Source organism: Bacillus rossius, chromosome 1 (genome assembly GCF_032445375.1).
Source record: "Bacillus rossius redtenbacheri isolate Brsri chromosome 1, Brsri_v3, whole genome shotgun sequence".
Classification (NCBI taxonomy): Eukaryota; Metazoa; Arthropoda; class Insecta; order Phasmatodea; family Bacillidae; genus Bacillus; species Bacillus rossius.
Genome location: NC_086330.1, coordinates 186,612,000 through 186,639,479, shown reverse-complemented (window position 1 = coordinate 186,639,479; position 27,480 = coordinate 186,612,000). Strand labels below are relative to the sequence as shown.

General features: G+C 35.8%; 1 protein-coding gene across 4 annotated transcripts in view; it reads left to right on the top strand.

The window, feature by feature from the left end:
- Window positions 1-27,480, top strand: part of LOC134527148 (copine-8-like) — a 204,109-nt gene that overhangs the window by 49,110 nt on the left and 127,519 nt on the right. For 2 of the 4 annotated variants that reach the window (XM_063359538.1, XM_063359541.1), the window contains exons 4-6: window positions 22,565-22,690; window positions 22,778-22,947; window positions 25,914-26,202. In XM_063359538.1, coding sequence (XP_063215608.1) covers window positions 22,565-22,690; window positions 22,778-22,947; window positions 25,914-26,202 — 585 coding nt within the window. Of the gene's footprint in view, window positions 1-18,885; window positions 20,215-22,564; window positions 22,691-22,777; window positions 22,948-25,913; window positions 26,203-27,480 lie in introns of those variants that run through there. The other 2 variants (XM_063359540.1, XM_063359539.1) reach the window with 2 other exon arrangements.

Sequence of the window (27,480 nt, the reverse complement as noted above, 5' to 3'; positions counted from 1 at the left end):
CAATCAAGAATAAGCCACTACTTGAAGTTGGGTATCATCAACTTGAAAATCAGAGACAAGATTCAGAGTTAGTTATTGGTTGCTCTACTTCCAGAATTGTTGACTCACTGGCTGATACTGAGAAGCTTGAATTTTACACTGCAGTAAGGAAGTATTTCACAACTGCCTGTGATTACATCCATCACAAATTTCCATTGAAGAATGAAGTTGTTGGAAAAGCAGAAATTGCAAATATTGATGATATTGAAAATGCTGCCTTTGCTAATGTTAGGTATTTCATAGATATGTTTCCTTTTATATTGCCAGTGAAAGGGAATGAGACGGTTGATGCTGCAATGGATGAGCTGCACAAACAGTTTACTGCTCTCCAGCTTGAAGACATCTCTTCTCTTGTGAGTACAGATGAGCGTGTTGATGTGAAATGGGCCACAATAGCTGGTATTGTGGGCTTGGATACACTCCCAAAGTTTGACAGAGTAGCCAAAATAATGCTTTCAATACTGACTATCCCGCACAGCAATGCGGAGTGTGAGCGCGTGTTTAGTCTTGTGACAAAAAATAAGACAAAATTCAGGTCACAGCTTTCAGTCCAGTCCTTGGAAAGCATGCTTGTCATTAAGTGCAGCCAAACAGGAGTCTGTTATGAACAGCAGTTTTCTGAAGAATTCATAAGAAAGGCCAAAAAAGCAACTGCAGCATCTTTAAAAAAAGAATAATCTAGGCAATTGTGTGTGCAGACTTATAGTTTTTTTTTTCCATTTTTGTGTGTTTTTTATTACTTTTGTTTATTTGTACTTACTTATACTTACTCAGTCATATTTGAAGAAAACATTCCTGACTCAATTGGTGAGTGTATTTATACATATCTGTTATATCCTATATTTAATTCATTGCAAATTAGGAATTTTGTTTTCTGTATTTTAAAAAGTTAATATTTTTCTGGCAAGTAGTTCTAATCAAATCCTTTGTGTATATGGAGCATGGAAGTTAACTGATATCAGTGTATACTCTAACAAAGGTACACTCAGTTGATTTGTAGGGTACCACAAGGAACGAAGTTATTTCTTTTATGTGATACTAAGCAAAAATGTTTCCATAATGGTAAATAATGAGCATGATTGTTGGTCTGCAATGTTAATGTATGTTAAAACGATTAGATAATTTCGATTACTAGAAAAAAATGTGATATCATCAAAGTTTATTAATTTTTCAATTGCCGCGAGCAGTTTACCCGTGTTATATAATTTTTTATGTATTTTACTAATTGAGGGTTTCAAAAGTTGGCAAGTCTGTAAGCGGATTCGTATTAATGAGGTTTGACTGTAATAACAGTTTTCCAAAAATGTCACTGACTTTTGATTTTATTACTGATGAAATTGAATCAATATGGGTTTATATATTTTTACTGTCTGATAAAAAAAATTTTGAGTGACAATATTTATTTACCCCCTAACATAAACCAGATGATCTGACAGGCTCAGGACATTATATATCACTACACAAAAATAAAAGCTCAATACCTTGTAGCATCCACCAATTTTTTAAACTTGCTTCAGTTCAAGTTTACTACAAGTCTTCTTGATCTTGTGTTTACAAATGAATATATTCATCAAGTGGTTAAAAGTGATGACCCACTAGTTAAGTAAGATAGTTATCATCCTGCATTGATAAGTACTTTTCATACCAAGTATAATTCATTACAAGATAATATGAACACTTTTTCTTACTGTCATTTTGCAATGGGAGATTTTCTATCCTTGTATTCTGCAATATACGTTCTTGATTGGGAACCTATTTATGACTTGCTTGATGTCGATATTTGTCAATATCCCACTTTTTACAGTAAAACCCTGTTAAGACTTTTTCAAGGGACTGTATGATAAAAACTAATTAACAGGGAAAACTTCTTAAAGATAGTTGCGACATTAAAAAAAATCATTAAAATGACATACTTAGGTTATGCGCTGTTTGTTCAACTTTCTATTTTAAAATACAATCTTTTGTTGGGATTCCATTACCAAAAATATTTGTTGTTAGTTAAAAGCCTCACATTACTTTTAAATGTTTATTACGGAACTATAAGCGAAACCCGGCGTTGCTCGAGTTAAGATATGATTCGTATGTTTAATGGTATAAAAAATATATATAAGGATACATTTTTTAACATAGATATTATAGATTTCTATTTTCGATATTGAGAGACTTATTCGGCCATTAAACATGCGGTGTATATAGAGTATATCTAATAGAGTAAACTAATTAACGAATTAAAATTATTTTAAGAAAAAGTTTAGTAAATGAAAAATTAATGTTTTATTTACATATTATATTATTCACATATATATTACATGTTACAGTATATATTCACATATATTATACTGTTATGATGTACTGCGGGTTCGTAAAGGATAGCCCAGTTAAAGATTTTTATCACACACAGTTTTATTTATTGCCACTATTTACATCACTAGCTAATAATTTAAAAATGCCAATTAATCAATTGCACTAAAAAAAAAAATGTTGCCACCTCCAGTCACTTGCTTCTCACAATTCACAAGCCTGGTTGGGCCGCGCCACTGGCGTAACTCTCGCCGCAGCACCCCTCGTGGTCCTCCGTCGCAGGACTCCGTCGCCGCACTCTGCCGCCGCATTCGCACTTCCCCTTCGCCGAGATCCCACTCGACGCCTCGCTCGGAACTTCACTCAGAACTGAACTCTTCGCCCTGGAACCTTCGTCCAGGGACTTCGCCACTCTATCGCCCGGAAACTCCGCCGCGGGAAAACACCCGACTTCACTCTGAACTCCACTGACTCTGCCCTGACGTCCTCGGGCATATATATAGGCCCCGGCGCAATTCCAGAACTTACGAGAGCGGCCGGGGCCAGTCGCGTCGTTCTGAGACGTCCAGACTGCAGAAATCTCTCGAAAACGCGTGTCGCCGGATTGCGTAACTCCGCAGCTGGCAGGTTTCGGATGTCAAACTAACAGTGCCGTGCGGGGGGGAAGGGGAGCGGAGGGCTGGAGGGAGATAAAGCGGCGACCCAGGTGCGCACGGCACATCTCATGTTACGGCGTGCACCTGCACATGACGCGGCCTTGCTAACGTTCGTAACATTGCCCCCTCCTTAAACCTGTTCGTCCCAAACAGGTAATACACCCCTTACTGCATATTCCCTCAAGCGGTCCAAATGTACCACTTTCATACGTCCCCTCTTTCCTCTCTGGATCATGTAAACCACATTATTTAGGCGTTTTAAGACCTCATAGGGGCCTTCCCATGATGCTTGAAGTTTAGGGCACCTTCCCTTTCTTCGTTGTGGGTTATACAACCACACTAAATCACCCTTCTGGAATCCGGATGAATTGGCTTTCAGGTCATACCTAGTCTTCATTCGATTCGTTGCTAATCGAAGATTCCAGCGGGCCTCCTCGTGTACAAGTGACATTCGCTCCTCTAGATGATTTATATATTCAGTGGTGCTGGTCGGTTCCTTGCGCGGACGACCGAACCTGACATCACAGGGCAGCCTCAACTCCTGTCCAAACACAATACTCGCAGGGGTCTGCCCAGTGGAGTCATGGATGGAAGATCTATATGCCATTAGGAACAATGGGATATGTTGATCCCAATCCTGTTGATACTCAGCCACATCTTTGGCAAGATTTTCCTCCAGAGTTCTGTTGAACCTCTCCACCATGCCATCGGACTGAGGATGTAGGGCTGTAGTCCTGGTTTTATTTATTCCCAGTAACTGACACACCTCCTGAAATATTGTCGACTCAAAATTGCGGCCTTGGTCTGAGTGGAGCTCCATTGGTACCCCAAATCTGCAAATGAAGTTGTTGACTATTGCATCTGCAACAGTGGAGGCTTCTTAATTAGGAATGCATAAGCCTCTGGCCACTTGCTGAAGTAATCCATTGCTACCAGAATATACCGGTTACCATCTTTAGTCTTGGGAAATGGTCCAGCGATGTCGATGGCTATCCTATCAAAGGGGGCCCCTACATTGTATGCCCTCATTTTCCCATGACTCCGGTGTTGTGGCCCCTTTTTAGCCGAGCATGCTTCACATTGTCTACACCAAGCCTCCACATCCTGGCGACACCTCAACCAATAGAAGCGTTGACGGGTCTTGGCTAGAGTTTTGTTCACCCCTAAATGACCACCAGAGGTGCCATCATGCATTTCCGTCAACACCTCTGCCACTAGACTCTTTGGAAGGAGTAGTTGCATGGTAACTACTTTTCCATTCGGACTCTCCCATGCCCTCATTAGTAGCCCATCCACAATTCTCAAGGAATCCACTGTGCCCAGTAAGCTTTCACCGCCCTTCGGTCACTGGAGATTTCATGCCATTTTGGACGTCCAGCACCACTCTCTAACCAGCTTATGATAGGTGCCAGGTCAGGATCTTGCCGCTGCGCTGATTCAAGCTGGCACTGTCCCATTTTTCTTCCCCGTTAATTATCATTGTTTGCAGAATATCTTCGATCCCCTCATTTTTCTCTGCCCTGTTGCAATGATTACAGTCTACCTTGCAAGGCCTTCGGGAGAGGGCATCAGCATTGCTGTGAATTCGGCCTTTCCTGTGTTCTATCCGACAATCATATTACTGTATCTGTTCAATCCACCTAGCAAGTTGTCCCTCTGGATTCTTGAACTGTAGTAGCCACTTAAGTGTGGCATGGTCAGTGCGTAAAAAAAATTTTCTCCCATATAAATATTTGTGGAAATGTTGCAAAGACTTTACTACAGCCAAGAGTTCTCGTCTTGTGACACAATAGTTGCGTTCAGGCTTAGACAAAACTACAAAACTTTGCTGTAGTATGCTATTACTCGTTAATTTCCACCCTGAACTTGGGACAGGACAGCGCCCAAACCACCTCCGCTTGCATCTGTATCAAGGATATACTCTCCCTGTAGATGGGGGTAGGCAAGTATGGGGCTAGAACACAGGGATTTCTTGAGATCTTGAAATGCAGTCTCGCATGCCGAGGTCCAAATAAATTGTCTCTTCTCCTCAGTCAGCTGATGCAGTGGTTTTGCGATTGTCGAGAACCCGGGCACAAACCGTCTGTAGTAAGTACAAAGTCCCAGAAAACTTCTTACTTCGTGCTTGTTTTTAGGTTGAGGCCACTCCACAACAGAACGGATCTTCTCAGGATCTGTTCGCACTCCATCCTGTGATACTATATGCCCAAGGAATGTTACCTCATGCTGGAACAAGAAGCACTTATTAGGACTTAACTTAAGTTGGGCATGGCGGAGCCTTTCGAATACATCCTGAAGATTTTGAAAATGTTCCTTCACTGTATTACCTACTACAATAATGTCGTCCAGATATACTAGGCATGTTTTCCAAGTCAAGCCATGCAGGACAAGCTCCATCAATCTCTAAAAAGTTGCAGGAGCATTACATAACCCAAATGGTAACACAGTGAACTGTTGTAAAAGCAGTCTTCTCCTTATCCTCTGGGTGTAGCTCCACTTGCCAGTAACCACTCTTCAGGTCCAATGTAGAGAACCATCTGGTGCCAGAGAGTGTATCAAGTGTGTCATCGATACATGGGAGGGGGTAGCTGTCCTTTTTGGTGATGTCATTTAGCTTCTGGTAGTCCACACAAAACCTCAGTTGGCGATCCTTCTTCGCCACTAAAACAACTGGGGAAACCCAAGGACTTGCTGATGGTTCTATTACACCACCTTCCATCATACCCGCGATCATCTTCTCAGCCTCTTCCTGTTTTACTAGAGGCAGCCGTTGTGGTGCCTGTCGGATCGGCTCTGCATCACCTGTGTTGATGCGATGATAGACCAGGCTTGTTCTCCCAAGGTCAGTATCCCCTGAGGAAAATACATCCTGGTTGTTTACCAGAAAAGCTGCTACTTCTTCTAGTTCCCCATCTGTGAGATTATTTTGGCATCGCCTTAGTAGTTGCTCCAGATTCGGGTTCAGTGTTTGCGCATCATGTCTAACAGGTGAGGAAGACTCGCATTGGCCTACCCAAGAGACTGGTTCGCAGCTAGCTATTGGGTCCCCTGGTTTAAGGACCTTTGTTCGAGAGTCGAGGTTGGCCACTCTGACTGATACAACCTCGCTGCATCTTACAATGCTTCGAGCGACCAGGAGTGTCTTCAATCCTAACTTCATATCTGTCTCTATCAGGTAGCTCATGTTGCCCCTAGGGTCTCCTTTAATCCTAGCTGCTATTATCTTCTCATGATTTGCTGTAATTGAAACAGTTTTGCTAACTACCACTTGCATTACAGGAACTTCTATTTGTTCGGGAGTAAACAAAGCCACCCACCTCTTCATCTTTAATACACAGTACCTGTCCTTCCATTTCAATAACGAATCTGTATCGATTCATGATGTCTATTCCTAATATTACCTCATCGGTGATATCAGCAACAAGAAAGGTCTGTGATAATGTCCAAGTTCCAATCCTTAACTCCAGATCCAACTGCCCATGCACAAGTGAGGTGTCGCCGGTTGCTGTTTTGAGTCTGTATGGAATGGGTGTTCTCTTCAGTTTTTCTCTATTTTCTGTGGGAATAATAGATGCCGATGCTCCTGTGTCAACAGTAAGTAAACACTGTCTTCCATTGATCCATCTATTGAGCAACAAACTGTCATGGCCTCTACGAAATACGGATACAGGAAACACCCTAGGGGCTACCATTTCCTGTAGAGCTGGTATGCGCCCCTTCATACCAGCTATTGCTCGTTTCCTTGTTGATCTTGTTTTTCTTCCTGTTGTGTTGTCTTCCTGCTTATCGGACAGTCCCACTTGATGTGTCCTAGTTCATTGCAGATGAAGCACCGCGGGCTACGTCCTGCTCTTTTTATCTGGTTACCTGGAGTATCATTCAGCAGCTTCTTCAATGCCCTTAGAATATCTACTTCATTAGTGGTGTTTCTAGCATTTGCTGCATTGTAGGGCTCCAGTCCAGCTCTCCTTGTCCTGATGTTTGTGTTTCTTGAGGCACTGCGTGCTGCCTCGATTTCCAGGGCATGAACCAAGGCCTCGCAGCTCTTCTTGTGTCGGGCCAAACAAAGAGTTTGCTGAACCTCCGCATCTCTGAGTCCGTCTATAAAAGCACTAGTGGCTAGCTGCTGGCGGAACTCTGTTGGTGCTTCTGGGTAGGTGAGGTGCACGAGTCACTCGATGTCGGCTTCTAACTCTTGGAGGGTTTCCGAAGTTCTCTGTTGATGTGTCTTCAGGGCTGTTCTGTACACCTCACCCATGTGTCGGTCACCATACCTCAGCTCAAGGACCTCTACTAATACCCTATATTCTTTCTGGTCTGTAACTGGTATGGTCTGCAGCAGCTCTAGTGGAGATCCTCGCAGGGCCCAGACGAGTGCCGTAGCCTTTTCTTCATTGTCCCACCCATTTACTTCAGCAGCTGCCTCAAACTGTCGCCTGTAGACAGCCCATGACGATTGGCCATCAAAGGTGGGTGGCTTGAATTTTGGGTGACAGGTTGCGCCTTCCACCTTCACATCTCCAGAATAACTGCTCCTTTTCATAGCCAACGCAGCTTCCTTGATCATCCGACGGCACTCTTCAGTTACAGCTGCTACTTGCTGCTCGGTGGTCTGCTTGAGCTGTTGTGTGGTGTGCTCGAGTTGGGCCAGCGGTTGCGCCACTAGTTCTTCATGTTCTGCTACATGTTGCTCTTGTTCTGCAAGATGCTGCTCCAAACACTGCACTTTGCCTTCCAAATGGATGCTGGTTTCATCGATCTTCTTATTCATTTCTTCTTGTGCAGCAACTATTTCATTTTGCATCTCTTCTTGGTTTTTCTTGATGTCCTCTATCTCTGTCTTCATAGCATTCTTCATTTCCTCTTGGCAGTTATCAATTTTATTCTTCATCTTGTCAAGCCATTCTCCATTTTCTCCTGGCAGTTAAAATTTTATTCTTCATTTCTTCCTGGCTGTTATCAATTTTTTCTTCATTTCTTCCTGGCTGTTATCAATTTAATTCTTCATTTCTTCCTGGCCACACTTCATCTCGTCTAGCCTATTTTCCATTTTCTCCTGGCTATTCTTCATTTCTTCCCTGTTACTCTTCCTTTCATTCTTAATTTCTTCCCCGTTACTCTTCATTTCATTCTTCATTTCTTCTCTCATTTCAGACAGGAATGCCATTAAATTCTTTTGCTCGTCAGCAGCCATCTTTCTTGTCCACATGTACTTTAAGCCTAACACTACTGTCTTATTATGACAATCTAATTTTCTCTACGAGCTAACCAAAACCCCTACTAAACACTAACACTAATCTCCAAACTACTGCACTAAAAACTAACTACAGTTCCTAACACGTGTTGCAATCTCAAAAATCTAATTAAATTTTAATTCACTATAACTAATCTTAATTTCTTTAAATTAGGGCTATCCCACTTCTGACACCAAAATGTAACGATTTACTGCGGGTTCGTAAAGGATAGCCCAATTAAAGAATTTTATCACACACAGTTTTATTTATTGCCACTATTTACATCACTAGCTAATAATCTAAAAATGCCAATTAATCAATTGCACTAAAAAAAAAATGTTGCCACTTCCAGTCACTTGCTTCTCACAATTCACACGCCTCGCTTGGCCGCGCCTCTGGCGTAACTCTCGCCGCAGCACCCCTCGTGGTCCTCCGTCGCAGGACTCCGTCGCCGCACTCTGCCGCCGCATTCGCACTTCCCCTTCACCAAGATCCCACTCGACGCCTCGCTCGGAACTTCGCTGGGAACTGAACTCTTCGCCCTGGAACCTTCGTCCAGGGACTTCACCACTCTATCGCCCGGAAACTCCGCCGCGGGAAAACTCCCGTCTTCACTCTGAACTCCACTGACTCTGCCCTGACGTCCTTGGGCATATATATAGGCCCCGGCGCAATTCCAGAACTCACGAGAGCGGCCGGGGCCAGTCGCGTCGTTCTGAGACGTTCAGACGGTAGAAATCTCTCGAAAACGCGTGTCGGCGGATTGCGTAACTCCGCAGCTGGCAGGTTTCGGATGTCAAACTAACAGTGCCGTGCGGGGGGGGGGGGGGAGGGGAGCGGAGGGCTGGAGGGAGATAAAGCGGCGACCCAGGTGCGCACGGCACATCTCATGTTACGGCATGCACCTGCGCGTGACGCGGCCTTACTAACGTTCGTAATTATACATTTACATTTTTTATTTTTGTATTATTTTTTTTTTTAATTTATTTTTACAACACTTACATATACACTACATTTATAGTTTGGTTGTTCGGACTGTAAATAAAGAAATTTCGAGGTGATCCCACTCGTGAGCATGTGACATATAATTGGCCGTGTGCAAAGCATGGTTCCCTTAAGTCAACTCCACAGTACTGGAATGTTTGGCCCTGTGCTTTGTTAATATTCATGCTGTAAGCCAACTTCACTGGAACTGTAAGCGTTTAAAAGTAAAGGGTAATCCATTTGGTATTAAAGCTGTACTGCAACTATGGGTACATTTTCAGCCCAGATTAAGTTAATAATTTATTTATTTATATTTCTTCATCCTGTATATATTTTTATCATTTGAAAACTCTTTGGATTTGTTAATGTATATCTATGTAATTGAAGCTCTATGTATGAAACGAACGTTTGAGGACTAGCAATTGCAAGGACCTCTCTAGGACAATTGAACTTGTAACGGCAAATTGCTAATTTGACACCTTGTCTATTAATGTGAAAATTTATAACTAAATGTCTTTATTTTAAATGTAATGTAAGATTTTGTATTCTGCGCTATTGTTGCACGCGGAATTGATGTATTTCATTAAAAGATTTGTAACTGTCATTAGTTCTTGGTCAATCAGGAGCCATATTTTAAATCTGGCATTGTTAAACTACTTAAATTAAGAAGGTTAAAGAAGAGAATGTAATGGCCTGTCAAACAATGGACACGTATCTGATTTCGTCGAAAACTTTCTTGAAGAATAGCTATTTTAGAAATTGGCATCCGCACAAAAGGATGAAAGAAATGGATTATTTAAGTGTTAATATATATTAATAGGGCTTTATCCAAAGGGTAAAGATTCTAGGCATGCATAAATACGTGAGTAATGTATGACTGTGTTTATTACTCCATTTCGTTAATACAAAACATGTATCACACCCATAACAATTTAATTTTCCGGCCTAACTTCAAGAAAGACATTGAAAACTTAAATATAGTAATATTAACACAACTTTAATTACCGAGTGGTCTGGGAGAGAGAGCATCAAAGCTCTACCGACTTAAACTATTTTGATCTAGCCGAGGTAAAAACACATGTAAATCATAATTCTTAACTGAATCTATGTATACAATATTGGACCCGAACAAAAGAGACATTTGATTGCTAAGTAAATGTGCGCATTGTCACTCCAGACATTTTTGCATATATATGTGTGTTCTGTAAAACCAACAATTATTAAATTTTGAAAGCAATAATATTTTTCCTTTTGCTGAAAACCTTAGATAATTCTTCCTTTAATTAATAAATGATTAAAATTACCATTGTGTTTTGCAATATTATAATACATCTTATTTATCAACTGTATCCCTACCTATAAGTATATGTTCATAAATATATCTATGTGTCCATACAAGTATAGTAATTATTAACAGTTAACAACAGCAATTAATTAACGCACATAAAACTGTCAACACAACTGTGGTGCAATAGCAGTTAACTTATAGCCGCTATTTGAGCGTCTTTTATGGACGACCTTCGCGGGTTTGAAATAATCTTGGTTGGTAAGGGTTATCTTTAAAAGTTGTTTTTTAGGTTTGTGCTCTTCATTAATGTTGAATACTGGAGCAGTGACGCTCGCTAACCTTTTTTTTATTTCGTGTTATTTTCGTTAGTATTAATTGAGGGATTTCACTTAATTATTTTTGACGTGACGTCTAATAAATCGATAAACGCCAGCTGCATGCACGAAAAAGTGTCCCGTTTGCAACATTGTCCTGTTGCGCTGTGTCCCGTTATGCTCATTGTACATAATAATTCGGCGCCACAACTGTGAGACATTTAGTATTAGCTGTACAAAGGTATCCGTGGTATAAATACTATCTTTCCTTTTTCTTTACCAGTCATTATACTGGCTTCGATGACGTTATTTTGTAGCTGTTTGATTCAGAGTCTCGTAAAATTACATAGTTTCGGCAAGTTCAGATTTCGTAATAAAATAACTGGTGAACCAATTTTTAATTTAAGATAGTGTAATGGCATTCCTTGAACATTTAATGAATTTAAAAATTCAGTAGGAAAATTGATGCTTTCTAGCTCATCAATCATTGTATCAATTGACATGTAAATTTTCTCTTCCGCCGGAATTATTTCCAGGATGATATTATTAATGTCATTGACAATGTCGTTCTTCGTGGCTAGAATAATTCGGTCGTGTAACTTTTCTGAATTGGTATAATTTTCAACAATATTTGGATATACTTCATTAATAAGTTGTTCATGTGTTTCAAAAACATTACATAAATCATTAGTTAATGTTATTTGGCCAGTATTTTCATCTATTGGATAGGTGCCTTCTCCTATTTGTAAAAGTTTTTCAGAAAATTCTTGTGCCTTTTCATCTCCTGAAATCTGCGCCCTCATGTTCGTTGTTAATTTGATTTTTTTTACGTGTTCCCATATGGACGACTTGTTTAAGAGAGCATTAATTTAATCTGCCGGAGTCAATTTGGAAATGACAGGAAGCGTTTGACGAAAATCACCTGATAGTATTAACAACACACCTCCCATTATATTCGTGTTGTCACGTAAATCTTGAAAGTGTTCTATTGAGTGCTTCTAGTGATTTTCTATGGGCCATTGTGCTTTCGTCCCATATAATGGCTTTGCAATGTTTCAATATTTGTCCACGTGCTGATGATTTTGTGATGTCACATACCGGAAATTCATAGTCAGCTACATTTAATGTTAATATCAAACCAGAATGCGATTTGGTTCTTTTAGATCAATAATAACACTCGTACACATTTTGGAACTATCCAGATCTTGAATTTTTTCTGTAACTGTTTACTCTTGATTCCATTTGATATTCACTCGACTGCAAACACGATTGAACTGACGAACATTCACTGAATTTCAGTTTATATACCATCAGACACCGAAATTTCTGGTGTTAGAACACTCCAGTACATTCAAATAGTTTGTTCTTTTTCACCCAAATTTCTAGTATTAGAACAGTCTTGAACATTCAAATAATATGTTCTTTTTCACTTGTGAAAATCACTTGAATTATTTTTGTAACTGTTTACTCGTGATTCCAATTGATCTTTACTCTACTGCAATCATGATTGAACTGACATAAAGTCACTGAATTTCGGTTTATATACCATCAGAGACAGAAATTTCCAGTACCAGATCACTCTAGAATTTGTATGTACATCACTTCGATTTGGTTCTTTTAGATCAATAATAACACTCGTACACATTTTGGAACTTTCCACATCAATCCAAAAAATTTTAGAACTTTCTCTAACATTTTAAATCGCTTATAAACATTGAAACTCATTTTAAAATTTTCTAGATTATTCTAGAAATATTTAGAACTTTCTCGAACATTTTAAATTGTTAATAATAAATTGCACTCATTTTGGAACTTTCCAGATCATTCAAAAAATTTCTAGAACTTTCTCGATAATTCTAAATAGATAATAATAAATTGCACTCACCTTTGAAATAAACTTTTTATTGCAATAACACAATCATTCAAAACCAATTTTTCCCCCTTCAATCATGTGTACAATTTTCCATGACATTTTTTCTACCCAAGGCACAATTTTTCATATCCTGAGCTTTTTAAAAATTATTTTAGGTTTTTTTTCAGCAGGCTTAGATGATCGCTACCGCAAACCTTTCGCAATCATTGCAATGTCTTCTTACAGAAAAACAAAATCTCAAAGCACAATCCACGTGCAAGATGTCCGTCAATTTTTTAAGAAATGGCAAGTCAACCAACCTTGGAGCTTGAAGACCCTGTGCATTATGCGGCGTTGTCAAGTTTTGAATAAGCCTTGTTCCATGATTTTTCAACACGTTTTTACGAAAAATTGTGCGCAATTTATAGGTAAATAGGGTATAAGTCCAATCAAAAATGGAAAAAATAGCAAGACGTCCACTGTATAAAATTTCACCACAGTGCCCAAAAAACAATGAAACTGTATTAGTTCCTCATATTGCTGTACCACAATCAGGTCAACGAATGGCTAGTGGTTTGTTTTTGTTGTGTATTCGACAACATTGTCTCGAATGAGGGAAATGGTGTACATATGGAACAGTGTCACAAAGGATACGAAAGCAAGCAGATTATTGGTTGAAAAATATATCGTAACAAGTGTGCTGCATGCGGCAAAGGTTTTGACAGTAAATTTTTTATTATTTTCAGAAACAGTTGTCTAAAAGTTTAACTATAAATAAAGTTTAAGTGTAAAGATAAAATTTATTAAATTAATTTAATACTGAAATTATTAACATTATATGCTGGAAGTATGTATTAACGCAAACATTTTAAATAGGAAAAATTAACATAGGGACGTATGAAAGTGATCGAAGGAATAATTATTTATACATTATAAATGGGAAAACCAATTATACGGGAACGTCTATAGCATGTTTTACTGTACTGGTAAAACTAGTCAATATCAAATATAGTTCTCTAACTCTTTAATAAAACACATTAGAAAGAAAAATCATATCCACAAAATATACAAAAAAAAAAATCAAAACTTCTGCATCCTTCAATATATTTTCTACACAACGTAAGCTTGTTAAAAAATATTTCGAAATTTGACAGAAGATGCTGGTTGGCTAACATAAATAATATAATCAAATTAGATGCTAAATCTTTTTGGAATCATGTAAGAACTATGAGAAATAGTTATACAGAAAGCCTTATCATCCAATGAAATGATATAATTACTGTGCCTGAAACAATTGCTAATCATTTTGGTAATTACTTTTTGAATATGTTTGTTAAATTTAGAAATAACAGAAATTTCAACCAAAAGAGTTCATTATCTACCTATGCCTACAATTTCAAGTACCTAGTTTGATTCTATGCGCAATAAAAAGATTAAAATCCATCAAATCAGCTGGTTGTGATAATATACATAATTTTATTACTAAAGACTCTATTAGTTTATTAACACCTGTATTTATTACATATTTTCAGTAAGAGCCTATTTACGGAATCTTCCCTAATCTCTGAAAAGTTAAAAGTCAGTCCAATTCATAAAAAAGGAGACAAATATAAAATGTATAATTATTGACCAATCTTACCTTATGCTCCTTTTCAAAAATCTTTGAAAAATATTATTTGTAAATATATTTTATTTCATATAAAAAATATATTACCACCACTAAATCATGGTTTCTTAACCAGCAGAAATACCTGTTCAATTTTATGAATCAAATTTATCATGATGTTACTAATAGAAAACAATCTGATGTAATATATTTTGATTTCTCCAAAACTTTTGACACTTGTTGGCATTCATTAACTATTCAAGATCCTATATTAATTTACTGGTTTTAAAATTATTTATCTGATATATTTTTAATGGTAAGAATATCTTATCTAATAAATATTGTAATGTTTCTGGAGTTCCTCAAGGTGGATCTTTGTCACAGCTTCTTTTTAAAGTATTTGTAAATGTTGTTATAGATGTTTTATCGTACTCCCGGGTTTTATTGTATGTTGATGATCTTAAAATATATAAAACAATTTCAAATAATAGTGATAATTTAGAACTGCAAATTGACATCAACTCTATAAAAACAATTGTGTGAAACTAACGCTATGTTGCCAAACTATGAAAAAATTAATTCTATTACATTTACAAGAGAAACCAATTAATCTTTGTATACTTATTCACTGAATGATATTGACATACAGCGTGTAACCAAAATATATGACCTTGGAGTGCTTTTGGATTCAAAACTACTTTTTCATCACCATATAGACAGTCTAATTAATAAAACATCCCTTTCTCTGGGCTTGATTAGGTTTATAACTAAATATGCTAATGTCAGTGATTCCCTATTATGCCCTCATAAGATCAAAATTAGGTTTGGATGACATTAGCATTCAATTGATTAAATTGTGTACGCCAGACTGTGTTCCTGCTTTAACCAACATTATCAATTTTTATTTAAAAAATTCGGACTTCCCAGGCCAGTGGAAAAATTCAATGATTATACCTGTAGCTAAAAATGTGCAACCGTGAGCGCCAAAAGACTTACGCCCAATTAGCATTCTACCTGTAACATCCAAAATAATTGAAAAATTAGTCCACCAACAATTAAGCGAGTATATTGAAAGAGGTAATATTGCCTACGATAGACAATCAGGATTTCGGTCTGGCCACAGTACATATATGACACTTCTGGATATAACTGATGATGTCTATCGGGCACTGGACGACTCAAAAATAGCCATTTTATTGTTCCTAGACTTTACGAAAGCATTTGACACTTTAAATCATAAATTACTCCTTTCAAAATTAACTGAAATCAGCTTGTCTAGGGCCAGCTGGCTGTGGTTCAGAAATTATTTATCAAGGCACAGCAAGTTCATGTACGCACCAATGCAGGAGAAGTGGCGTCAAGTAAGAAGCACACGATGCTGGGAGTGCCTCAGTGCTCTATATTAGGGCCACTTCTATTTTCTATTTTTATATTAGGGATGCCACAATGCTTCAAGCACATGAAGTGCCATCAGTATGCTGATGATACCCAATTACTAATAACCGCTCCTGCTAACGAAATTTCTCAAGCTGTGCTAAAAATAAATGAAGATTAAGTATACTACATAATTGGTGCATCCAAAACGGTTTAAAATTAAACGCCTCGAATTGTGTGTACATGACAATAGGCACGAAGAAAATTATTAATAACATGTTAAACCCTATAGATATTAAAATAAATAATTGCCCTATGTCCGCTTGCCGATATTATAGGAATCTTGGGATAACATTTGATGAAAATCTCACCTGGCACAAACATATATCTACTTGCTTACAAACAGGATATTACAGACTTAGACACCTGTGCAAATTTAAACACATTTTGCCTACCGATATTAAAATTAAACTTTGTGACACCCTTGTGCTATCTCCTTTTAATTACTGTGCGGGATTATTTGTCGGCATTGACAAAACAATGAAATATAGAATTCAGAAACTGCAAAATGCCTGTTTACGGTACACCTTTAATTTAAATAAACACAATCATATAAGTCAGAAATTGGAATCAACAAATTGGCTCAACATGGATCTCAGAAGGCAGTTTCATTTTATAACCCAACTAAAAAATATACATCTTAGAGCATCACCAAGTTTCTTGTTTAATAAACTTTCTGGGCAGATTTTTAAACACGGATACTACACCAGACATAAGAAAAATATTCAAATACCAAAGCACCATAGCACCTTCTTTAAAAGATCATTTAGTTACCTGGCAAGCCATCTGTAGAATGATTTACCAGACTCGCTGTGTCAGAGCACGTCCGACGCTGGTTTCAAAACGCGTTACCACGCGCTTCTTATCAAGCAACAGTCAGATGCAACTCTGTCACAATAATGGTGACTGCACACTGGAAATGTGACCTACCCAGTAAATATTACAACAGACTATTTTTTACAGATGTGGCATATTGTATTATATAACTACGAACCCTTATATTTATGTTTTATTTTTCCAAGTGATTTTTTGGAATATTTTTTAGTGTTTTTTTTTCTTAATTTATATTATTCATTAAGCTTCCTTAAATTATTGTATTCAATAGTGTGTGTGTGGTCCCAATGTTCAGTGTAAAAGTGGTTTATTTTTATAATGTGGTGTAATAACACAAGTAAATTGCAAATCGGCCTAGTGCTGAATTTTGTTCATGTATAAAATAAAATAAATAAATAAATAATTAAATAAATATGGTTCTGTAGTTTTGAACTCTATCACAGACTCTTAAGCGTTTAGAAAAAAATACAAATTAATGTTTTTAAAATAATCTTCTAAAGATTTCATTCAAAAGTAAATCATTCATTCAGTGCTACTCTGAAAATAAAGTAACTTTGGTTTAAGTGTTAATTATGTTGATTGGTACTCCAGCTTTCTTGGGAATAGAAATCAATATGCATCCCTAAATAATCATTATTCCTCTCCATTTCTTGTGAGTTCTGGTGTTCCGTAGGGTGGTACACTTTCACCTCTCTTTTTTAACATCTTTATAAATGACGTCACCTTTGTTCTCAATCACTCAACAGGCATTATATTTTCTGACAATCTTAAAATCTACATGTAAATTACTTAACCAAATGATTGCATTCTACTACAAAAAGATATAATTCAATTTAATAACTGGTGTTCTAGAAATCTGGTTACTCTTAATACAAACAAAACTAAGAATTATATTTACTAGAAAACTTAATCCAGTCAATTTTAACTATAAAGTTATCCATCTAATAATCTCTAAAACTGATTGCATTAAAGATCTTGGAATAATTTTAGACTTTAAATTATATTTTCATAAACACATTGACCATTTATATTCTTCATCCCATAGAATTATGGCCCTAATAAAATACATTACTTTCTATGCTAATAATCCTGATTCATTACTATCACTTTATTTTACTTTAATTTGAACTAAATAATAATTATTATTAATAATAAGAACATTGCTCTGTTATTTGGAATAATTTTAATTCAACAGATTGTAATAAAATAGAAAGTATCCTAAACAAATTAATTAAACAAATTAATATAAACATGTTTCCACAACCAACTCTTACTCTTCTTTCAGATCTTAGGATTCAGCTTGTTTTATACAAAAATGTTATAACTATAAAATCAAATATGATTATGTCCTTATGAATACTGGTTTGAGAATCCCCCAATTCAACAGTCGCCTGTATCCTACACAAGAGCAATGAATTTATTTACAGATTAATTTCAAACTTTAATAAAATGAACATACAATTTAGTTAAACTTGAATATTAGAATTTACTGTCAATCTCTATAAGATATCTTACTGTACATTTAGTCTTTAATATTATCATATTTTTATTTTTCTAATAACTTTGAACTGTTATTAATTCAAAATTTTACTTTTTTTACATATATTTAATTATTCATACATAAGAATTTTTTTTTGTAGTAAATCACTATGTTGTATTGGCAAATGTTGTTGCTGCTTGAATCTTTTAGATTAATCAATATTTGTGTTTGTTTGTCATTTTTGTTTTTGTCCTTTGTATACTGTTATTTTATTTATGTCATGTCTTTGACTTTATGTTGTGCCTACCCCTAAAGTTTTAAAACTGTTGTTAGGCATATTACAAATAAATAAATAAATAAACAAACTTACTCTCTTAAAGCTAGATGTTCTGCCCTTGATGCACACATTATCATAAAGAGTTTTTTCCTTCAATGTATGACTGTAAAGAGGTAAAAAAGCATACATCCTTGAAAGTTCCAGGCTACAGTCACAGAAACAATGAGATATTTACCTCACCACATTGATATAAATTGCTTATGCATAGTGTGGCTAGTACTAATAATCACAGTAAATATTTTGATCCTTTTATGAATCCTCATGAAATTAGGTATTAATAACTTAATAATACAGTAGCATGTAACAAAATATTTTAATTTACTTGTAGTATAAATCATTAATTTCCATAGAATATATTTTATGAGTACATGTGTCTTGAATGTGAATTGAATAGTGAATTCCTTTTTGTTAATTTTTTTTAAGTAGTAGTATTTTCAAAATGTTGTTTATGATTGCTTAGAAATTCGCAGCTACACTTCACATTTAATTTTGTTCTTTTTGTTTCTTTGTTCTTTTAATCCTTTTTTTTCCATATTCATGTTTGAATTTGTATTTGTTTTGTGTTTGTATTGTGCGAGCCGATTTTAGAATATGTGAGCTGGCCGGTGCTTAATAAATTTATAAATAAATATAAATAAAATAAAGAAGAATAAATACTAAAAATGTCAATGCTCACTCAGTATATATTATATAAATATAAAACATAACCATTTGAAAGTTACATTAAAATTACCTAACTATAAACTTAAACTAAAATAAAGTTTCTCTTCATCCAAGCTTCCAGCTCCTTCAAGAGCCTTTTCAAAGTCATTTTGAACTTGATAATTTAAGAGCAAAATTTACCATAAGTAAATATAACTGAACGAATAACAAATTAAGTGAATAAACTAAATATAAACATAATGAACTAAAATAATCAGAAAATATGTGGAATAATTAAGAAATAAAATACAGTGGCAAGATCATGCCACATTTGAATAGCTGTTTGTTAAAAGGGCGGAAGTCACATTATTTTCGAAAATGAGATTATTGTTTGACAACATTATTTGACAGACCCATCGGTTTATGTAAAAAAGACAGTTGTAACACCTACAACAATGGTCGGAAATAACCTTTTAATTTTATAATTTACGTTAAAAGGGCTGAAGTCCTGGACTTATGCCCTTTTAACAAAAAATAAATTTATTGCGTTATTTTCAAAGTTGACAACCCTGCATGATATTAGCATTTAAACAGTTGGCTGTTCTGTTAAAACAAAATACAGGCTGAGACTTATGTTTAACCATCGTTGGCACTCTTTGTTTGGTAATTTGTAAAATGTGTGGTAATTCAGATGATATTCCTGAACAACATAAAGGAAAGCGGCGATAAAATCCAGCCAATTATAAGCGTAATGTAATTAAAAGATCTCGGGTGATGGGACGAGAATATGAGAACCATGCTGGATGTAAAATTCCTTCTAAATCCATTGGCATTGATTGTCGGTACTTAAGTACAGTACTAATCAATGTTAATTCTAATTCAATGTATTGTTGCTATTAAATGGTTAGTTATTATACAATGATGAAATTAATGCTCTAGAATTAAAAATATGTGGTGTAAATAACATAACCTCAATTTTCTGCCATCTATAACAAAGTTTCAAAGTTTTTATACATAGTTCTTCCTTCGATGTGTTTTAGGTGCAAAAAGAAATGTTTGAATGGTATGATATCTGTAGAGAATCAGCTGTCAGTCTTCAGCCATTTCTATAATGAATATTCTTCAAAGGATGAACAAGACATTTATTTACAAGGCCTGATGGACGTTGTAGATGTGAAGAGGAGACGACCGCGAAATGATTCAGGGAAAGAAGGTAGACAACATTAATTTGTTTACCATGTAATGGTGGGCTCAGAGAGAAAAGAGGTATGTGCAGCTGCATTTCGTTCTGTTTTTGCTGTAAGTGAGAAGCGTGTCAGACGTTTACGGGCTTTGAAAGTTGAAGGTAAAAGTCCATTTGATAAACGGGGCAAACATACTAGTTTCACTTTGCACCCTGATACCAAAATAAAGGTGCAGGAACATATCGAGTCATTTCCCGTTAACGAGAGCCATTATACAGGAAAGCCAGTTCAATATCTTAGTGCTGATTTGAATGTTAAGATCATGTACAAGTTGTTTAGAGCCAAGTATCCAAGCACTAAAATCAGCTATAGTTTCTATTTTAACTATTTTAAAGACAACTTCAACTTGAGATTTGTCCAGTCACAAGTTGACTGCTGCTGTGTCTGTGAGGAGCTTAAAGTGAAGTTGAAGTCCCCGTTTTTGAACGATGCTGCAAAACGTGTTGCGGCTGCTGAGCTAGCTATTCATGCTCGACGAAGCAGAAAATTTTACAATGCCCTGAAGAAAGAAAAAGAGTATGAAAAAAATGGTCACAACAAGAATGTTCTCTCTGTTGCTTGTGATTATATGCAGAACATAGCCATGCCAAAACTTCCTGTACCGGAACTTTTTTATTTACGGCAGCTTACTGTAAACGTCTTTTGTATCCACAACATAAAACCAAACAAGGCAGTAATTTTTCTGTACCACGAGGGCCAGGCAAGAAAAGGGCCTGATGAAGTATGCTCTTTTATCCTTCATTACTTGAGTAGCATCCCAGACCAGTACGATGAAATTCACTTGTACTCAGACAATTGTTCGGGCCAGAATAAAAATCATGCATTTTCCAAATTTCTTTTGAGTCTAACAGACTCTAAGAAATTCAAGAAAATAGAGCATTTCTTCCCAGTCAGAGGTCATAGCTTCCTAGATTGTGATAGGGACTTTGCTACTATCAAAAGGTGTCTTCGCAAGCATGATCGAATCTACACAATTCATCAACTCACTGAGTTGATAATAAGTAGCAGTAACACTTAAATTTACAGTCATAGAAGTTAGTCCAACAAGCCCTATCATAACTTCAAGAAGTGGTGGCAAGCATTTTACAAGAAAAATCCTGTATCAGTTGAAACTGCAAGTTGTAAAGATCGTGAAAAGAAAGTTTATTTTGCTATAAGCAGTTTTCATCATTTCATCTATGATCAACAGCACCCTGGGACTGTTTCCACAAGACAGTTCATTAATGGATTGGTTGAATACACATTCATTCTTCACCATAGTTCCAATACTATTATCCATCTCCCCAAGTCAAAGGCTTATTCAGAAGAAAAGGTCAAAGACTTAATGAAGATTCTGCCATACATTGATATCAACTACAGACACATGTATGAAGACATAAATTAATATTGTCATGTTTTCACAGGAAAAATCATGTTTTTGAAGGATACATTTCATGTTATGCCAGTGATTTTGATTTTGTAATCTATAGTGACAATGTGTTTGCATAGATTGTAATTTTAGGGAAGAAGCTGATGTTATGTATTATGTATTAACATGTCATTTTTTCTTGAGATATGTAGGCAGAATACCTTTACATTTATTTGTATCTTGTATATTTTATTGACGGAAACAGGGTGCATGGCTATTAATATGTGTACTGACACTCTTATTGAAGAATAAAGACTATGAATTTGAATTCAATATAATGTTGTCCACGTTTTCGAGACAAGTTGCCTGTATAAACATCTACCTATTATATTTGTTATAAGTAAACTTTTTTCGATACTAAATTTATGTTGATCAGGATACTGTGATTTAATTTGTGTGATGTACTATATGCGCTAATATTGTCAAGAATTTGCTGTAAGTATAAATGTTATTGACTTCTTAAAGAGAAGTAGGAGTGTAGTACCGCCTGTATACAATTCTTAAACGTAACTTGTATTAAATAACGAGATTAGTTGTATTTCTTTGAAATCATTATTTGTTAAAAGGGCTGAACTCCCACGTTATTTGTTAAAAGGGCTCATGTCCTAGGTGAAAATGAGGCTATATATATAATTCTATAATTAATAAATATATTTAAATGTTTGGAATATGATGCCCTACAACGAGACAAATTTTTAATACCAATAAAAACAATCACAGATGAGTTTATTAGCTACAAAAGTGTTTTTTGTCTCTCCTGAAAAATGTATGTTTCTGGACATCCGCCCTTTTAACAAACAGTTATTCATTTATTAGAAACATGTTGGCGTAAAATGATCTGTAACAAATTTTTTACCAATGTAGAAATAAAATATTTCCCATAGTTGTTATAACATGCTGTCTGTCTACAGATTCATCTTCTGTATCACTTTGAAGAGCAACAGTGGTTGAGGTTTGAGGTGTACGATGTAGACACCAGCGACCCCAGCCTGGACAAACAGGACTTTCTGGGTTGTTGCGAAACAACTCTCGGACAGGTACACTTCTATGATTCAGCACATGTGCTGTTAGTAAAAGTTGTTTAATGCTGTGAATTAATTTGTGGCATTCTTGTTGTGTATCAGATTGTTTCATCGGGCAAACTAACCCTCCCCTTGATGGGAATGCCATGTAATAAGGGGGAGTTGATTGTAAGTGTAGAGGAACTGTCTGCTTGCAAAGATGAAGTCACCCTCCAGTTTTGTGGCAGAGGCTTAGATCGCATGGATTGGTTCGGCAGGTGTGGCATTATTTGGCAAGTTGCACTTTTTTTTCCTGTAGTTCCTAAATAAGTTAAGATTAAATAACTAAACTTAGCTGCAGTAACAATTACAATTGGTTAGTTTGATAATTTTTATTTTATTTAAAGTTTTTTATGCATTTTGGCTTTGTACATCAATTGTTGTGTTTTATGGTTGTGCATGTTTACTGTCTATAATAGTACAAATTTTATATATTTTTTTTAGTATAGTGTACTTATCAGTAGTAGGTATATAGAACTATTAAATTATTTAAACAGTTTGTTTGTTTTATGTTTTGCTTTTAAGTACATAGTGTCCCAGTTTCAAATGTCTAATCTCTGGGGATCAATTATAGATTCCAGTTTTTGTTCTCATGTGGTCAACTGTCTCTCCCCCCCCCCCCCCCCCCCCATATTTCTCTTGCGCTTCTTTTTCTCTGTCTTTCTCTTTCTCTGGTTTGCTCTCTTTCACTCTCTTTGCATCTTCTTTCTCTTCCTCTTCCTCTTCCCCACAGGGTGCATTTGAAATCCTACAAATAATCGTAGGTGCACAATATACAAATTTCTGAGAAATATATTAAAATAATGAAGTCACTTTTTGAGAAAAACCTGTAAAGTCGTTCAAATAACACAGAATGATGATCTGTTAGCTAAAAGGGTGGTATATGTGATGAAGTAATGGAGTAATTAGTACTATTTTTATTTTTATATCTGGAAACATATTTCTCCAGGATACCACAGTGCGCCCCGGCACACTCGTTGAGAACTACAGATGTAGACAGTTTCTGCAAGTAAATGACTAATGCAGCAATGCTAAAGCTGGTAGAATAAAACAACCATAAAACAAAAAACTCTTTGGTTGAGCTACAGTTGAATATTTAATTTTTGATGTGTAATTTTATTTTAATTTTTGTAACAAAACTTTTTTATTGAAATGAATTAGTAATTTCATAAAATTAAAAACTAATTATCGATAGTTTAAATTAAAAATATACCTTATAATTCAGTTCCTAAAAATGGAAGTGGAAGGCTTGTTGATACCACTGACTGTTACTGCTCCCTTGTAGATTATATGCTGAGCTAAGCTAAGCTACATAATTCCTGATGTAGTATCGTTTGTGTATTCAGCTACACCTGAAGCACTTAGGCCCTACATAATTTATATTTATACATCAGCCATGCTGATGTACGACAAACTGTGTTTTCTAGTTTAAAAAACAGCAAGTTGTTAGTAGTCATTTTAAAAGTAAAGAACATTTGTTTTCTCTTGATATTTTTATTTAGGATAATGAAACAAAACTTATTTTACAAGATATATGATTCCTCAGTGGTTTTTCTACATATCTCCATAAAAATTACAAAATTGGTCATAATGGCATATCACCATTTTTTTATGGCTTTTGCATATTCATTTACCGCCAATTTTTTGAACCAGCCATTAACTTTCATTGTCATTTCCATAGTGGCTCCCGGCCAAAAACATTTTATTTTGTTGAATTTTTTCCTCAATCCTAGATTTGTGTTTGTCAGTCACAACTAAAGAGTGGTCTGAGTATTCTTCATCATGAACATTAGTTCACCCTCCATTTTCGAAATGAAGCTTCATCATCTTGGTTATCTGTCTGTAAATTTCGATAGGGCAAATTTTTTTTACGTTCAAAAAACATGTTAACACTACGAACCTCACACTTTGCGGGACTTTCAACAAGTCACACGGTAAACAATATACGACCATTGTTGCTCAGTGTTAGTGTTAGACTGGCCCGAAGGAATGGGGATGTCATGACATGGCAGTGGGGTGGTGGCAGAACTGCTCGGCTTGTCAGATCAAACTGTTCTTTACTTTTAGAATGACCTTCAGATGTTGGCCTGTTAGTTTATTTGAGGCTTGTAAATAGTAGCACATTAAATTTTAATTGTTTATGTTGTAACATTTTTGTTAATGTTTTAATTAAAATTGTTTAATGTATCATATCATTTCAAAACCATATCACATAATACAGGATTAAATTAGGTATGATTTCGAAAAATGTGTGATGTGTATGCTTTTTTCAGAATTGGAAATGTTATATTATAATAATTTTAGTCTCAGCTTTTTAAACATTTTATTTTAGAATAACTTATTATTCTACTCACTCCAAGCAGTCATCTTGCTGCTACAAATCGCTGTTACATATTTTTGGTTATGTTTGGCTTGGTTAGACCAACTGTAACCTTATTTTTTATTGGCACATGTTACTTTCTGAAATATTTGGATGCAGTTTATAGAGTCTGCCTTCTATATAAGCCAAATATGAGATGGGGGAGCATTGCCTGACCATTCCTTCAGCATATAATTCACTTAATCATCATCACATGCTCCAGTTAATTGTGATTTTAATATCTGCGCAAATAGCATCATTTAGGTCACTGAGTCATGTAAACAGTACCATGCGGAGTAATCCCAGTATAATTTATTTTACAGAATAATTAGTACAGTTATAAGTTTCACACATGCCCATGACTTCTGCTATAATCTGCATGAGTTGTTGGGAATAATGTGTTTTGCTTACTGGACTTTGTAATAAACCCTGCACGACTGATAGGTACTGTAGAAGTTAACAACTGAACATATGAATTCCTTGATTGAACTATAATTTGCAACTACAGTCAGCATTATTAATCGGGCTCTGACCAGTTGCTTTTGTTTAGATATCAAAGACTTTTTGAACTGTAATGTTGGTATTTTTTTTCTTGCCATAGGGTAGCTTATTACCAATGCTTTAAAAAAAATTTCTTTGTACACTTAATTTTTTGATACTTTTTCCTTTAAAACTATATTAACATTCAGTTAAATGGCAAAATCTCTTATTTGGCACGGTCTTGTCCACAATGTGCCAGATTAAAAAGCCTTTACAGAGATATCATCAGAAGATATTTATATTCTGTTGTTGGTTCTTGGTGCAGTATGGTAGTGTTCCTTGAAGTGTATGTTCTTTCAGGTCTGACCCGTTCCTGGAGCTGTCGAAAGTGAGCGAGGACGGGGACTACCGGGTGGTGTTCAGGTCGGAAGTGATCAAGTGGACGCTGAACCCCACCTGGAAGCCGTTCGTTCTCCCCGTCCGCTCACTGTGCGGGGGCGACATGGAGCGGTCCATCAAAGTGGCCTGCTTTGATTGGAACCGCAGCGGGAACCACAGCCTCATCGGAGAATGTTTTGTGACTCTGTCGGAGCTGAGTCGGGGAGCTGCATCTAGCACCATATACCAGCTGTGCCACCCAGAGAAACAGGTACTGGTGCTGTCAAGCATTACTGATTTATCATAATATTGTTTCTTAGTTGGATGACCAGTTACAGATGTATAGTGTGTTATTTATCTATGTATTTTCAAATCAAAGAAATTTAATAACAGGAGCGATGCATCCTTAATATCATTAAAATCGTTGTCTTTTATTGAATAAGGCCCCTTAAAATTCTTTAAATTTTACTAAGAATCCTAAAAGCTCTTTAATAAAGACTGATAGCGTGCAACTAATGGATAAATGTTTTTTTATTTTTGTTTCTTACTTGGCAGCAAACAACGCTTTGCGCCTGCGCAGTACAATTAGTGAATTTCGGGCCACGTGATTAGATTTTATGTATAAAAAACATTTCAATTTTTTTTTAATTTTGTATCTCACCATTAAACTAAAATTGTGTGTTTTGTGTTAACTTATAAAGAAAATGTTTTTAGTTATTAAATTAAATGTTAGGGCAACAAGTTTCAGATAAACACAATGTCTGGGTTAGGTATATATTCCAAAGATAATTCTGAACAAAAGGGGCTTACCTGTGAGACGTCTCCTATAGTGATTAATGGTTTCAAAGCCAACCGCCGATTACAGCTCAACAGGCATAGAGCTATAAATAAGTCAAAAGTTGGGAAACGAAAGAAATTCTCAAAATGCAAAACATAATTCAAATATGCTAAATTCTAAAAAGGTTTATACAAGTTACAAGTATGGCTTTGTAGAGGTTACACACACAGAATATCCCATAGTGATTTTTTAAGGTGGTGCACCACAACATAAAGTACTCTACTAAAAATGCTAACATCTTAGTAGAATAATTATATGAATGTTAAATTCACAATATTTAATGTAAGGCTTATGTTTAACAAAGCAAACAAATAAATTAAAAATACATTTATTAAAAGAATACATTAAAAAATGTATATATGTCTGCAAATTTTGTTTATAAATACTTTTAACAACCAGATCATGACTAAGCAAATTCAAAAGAATGTCTTATTCAAAGTTTCTCGTGCTTGAATTATATTGGGCTCTAAAAATAAGGCTAGATCACCAATAAAAATTATAGTAAAAATGAGAGTACTAAATCACAAAAAATGAGTTCCTTAAGTATAAAGGGGTAACTGGAACAAGTACTGCTGCTATACAATCCTGCATCCTAAAATTGGTGTATCAGCAGTTCATTCCAGCCAGTTGCACACAGCTGGGGCGGGATTTACAGCAATAACGATTTTTCTCGTATTGGGATGCTGCATCAAGCACAATATTATATTGTTT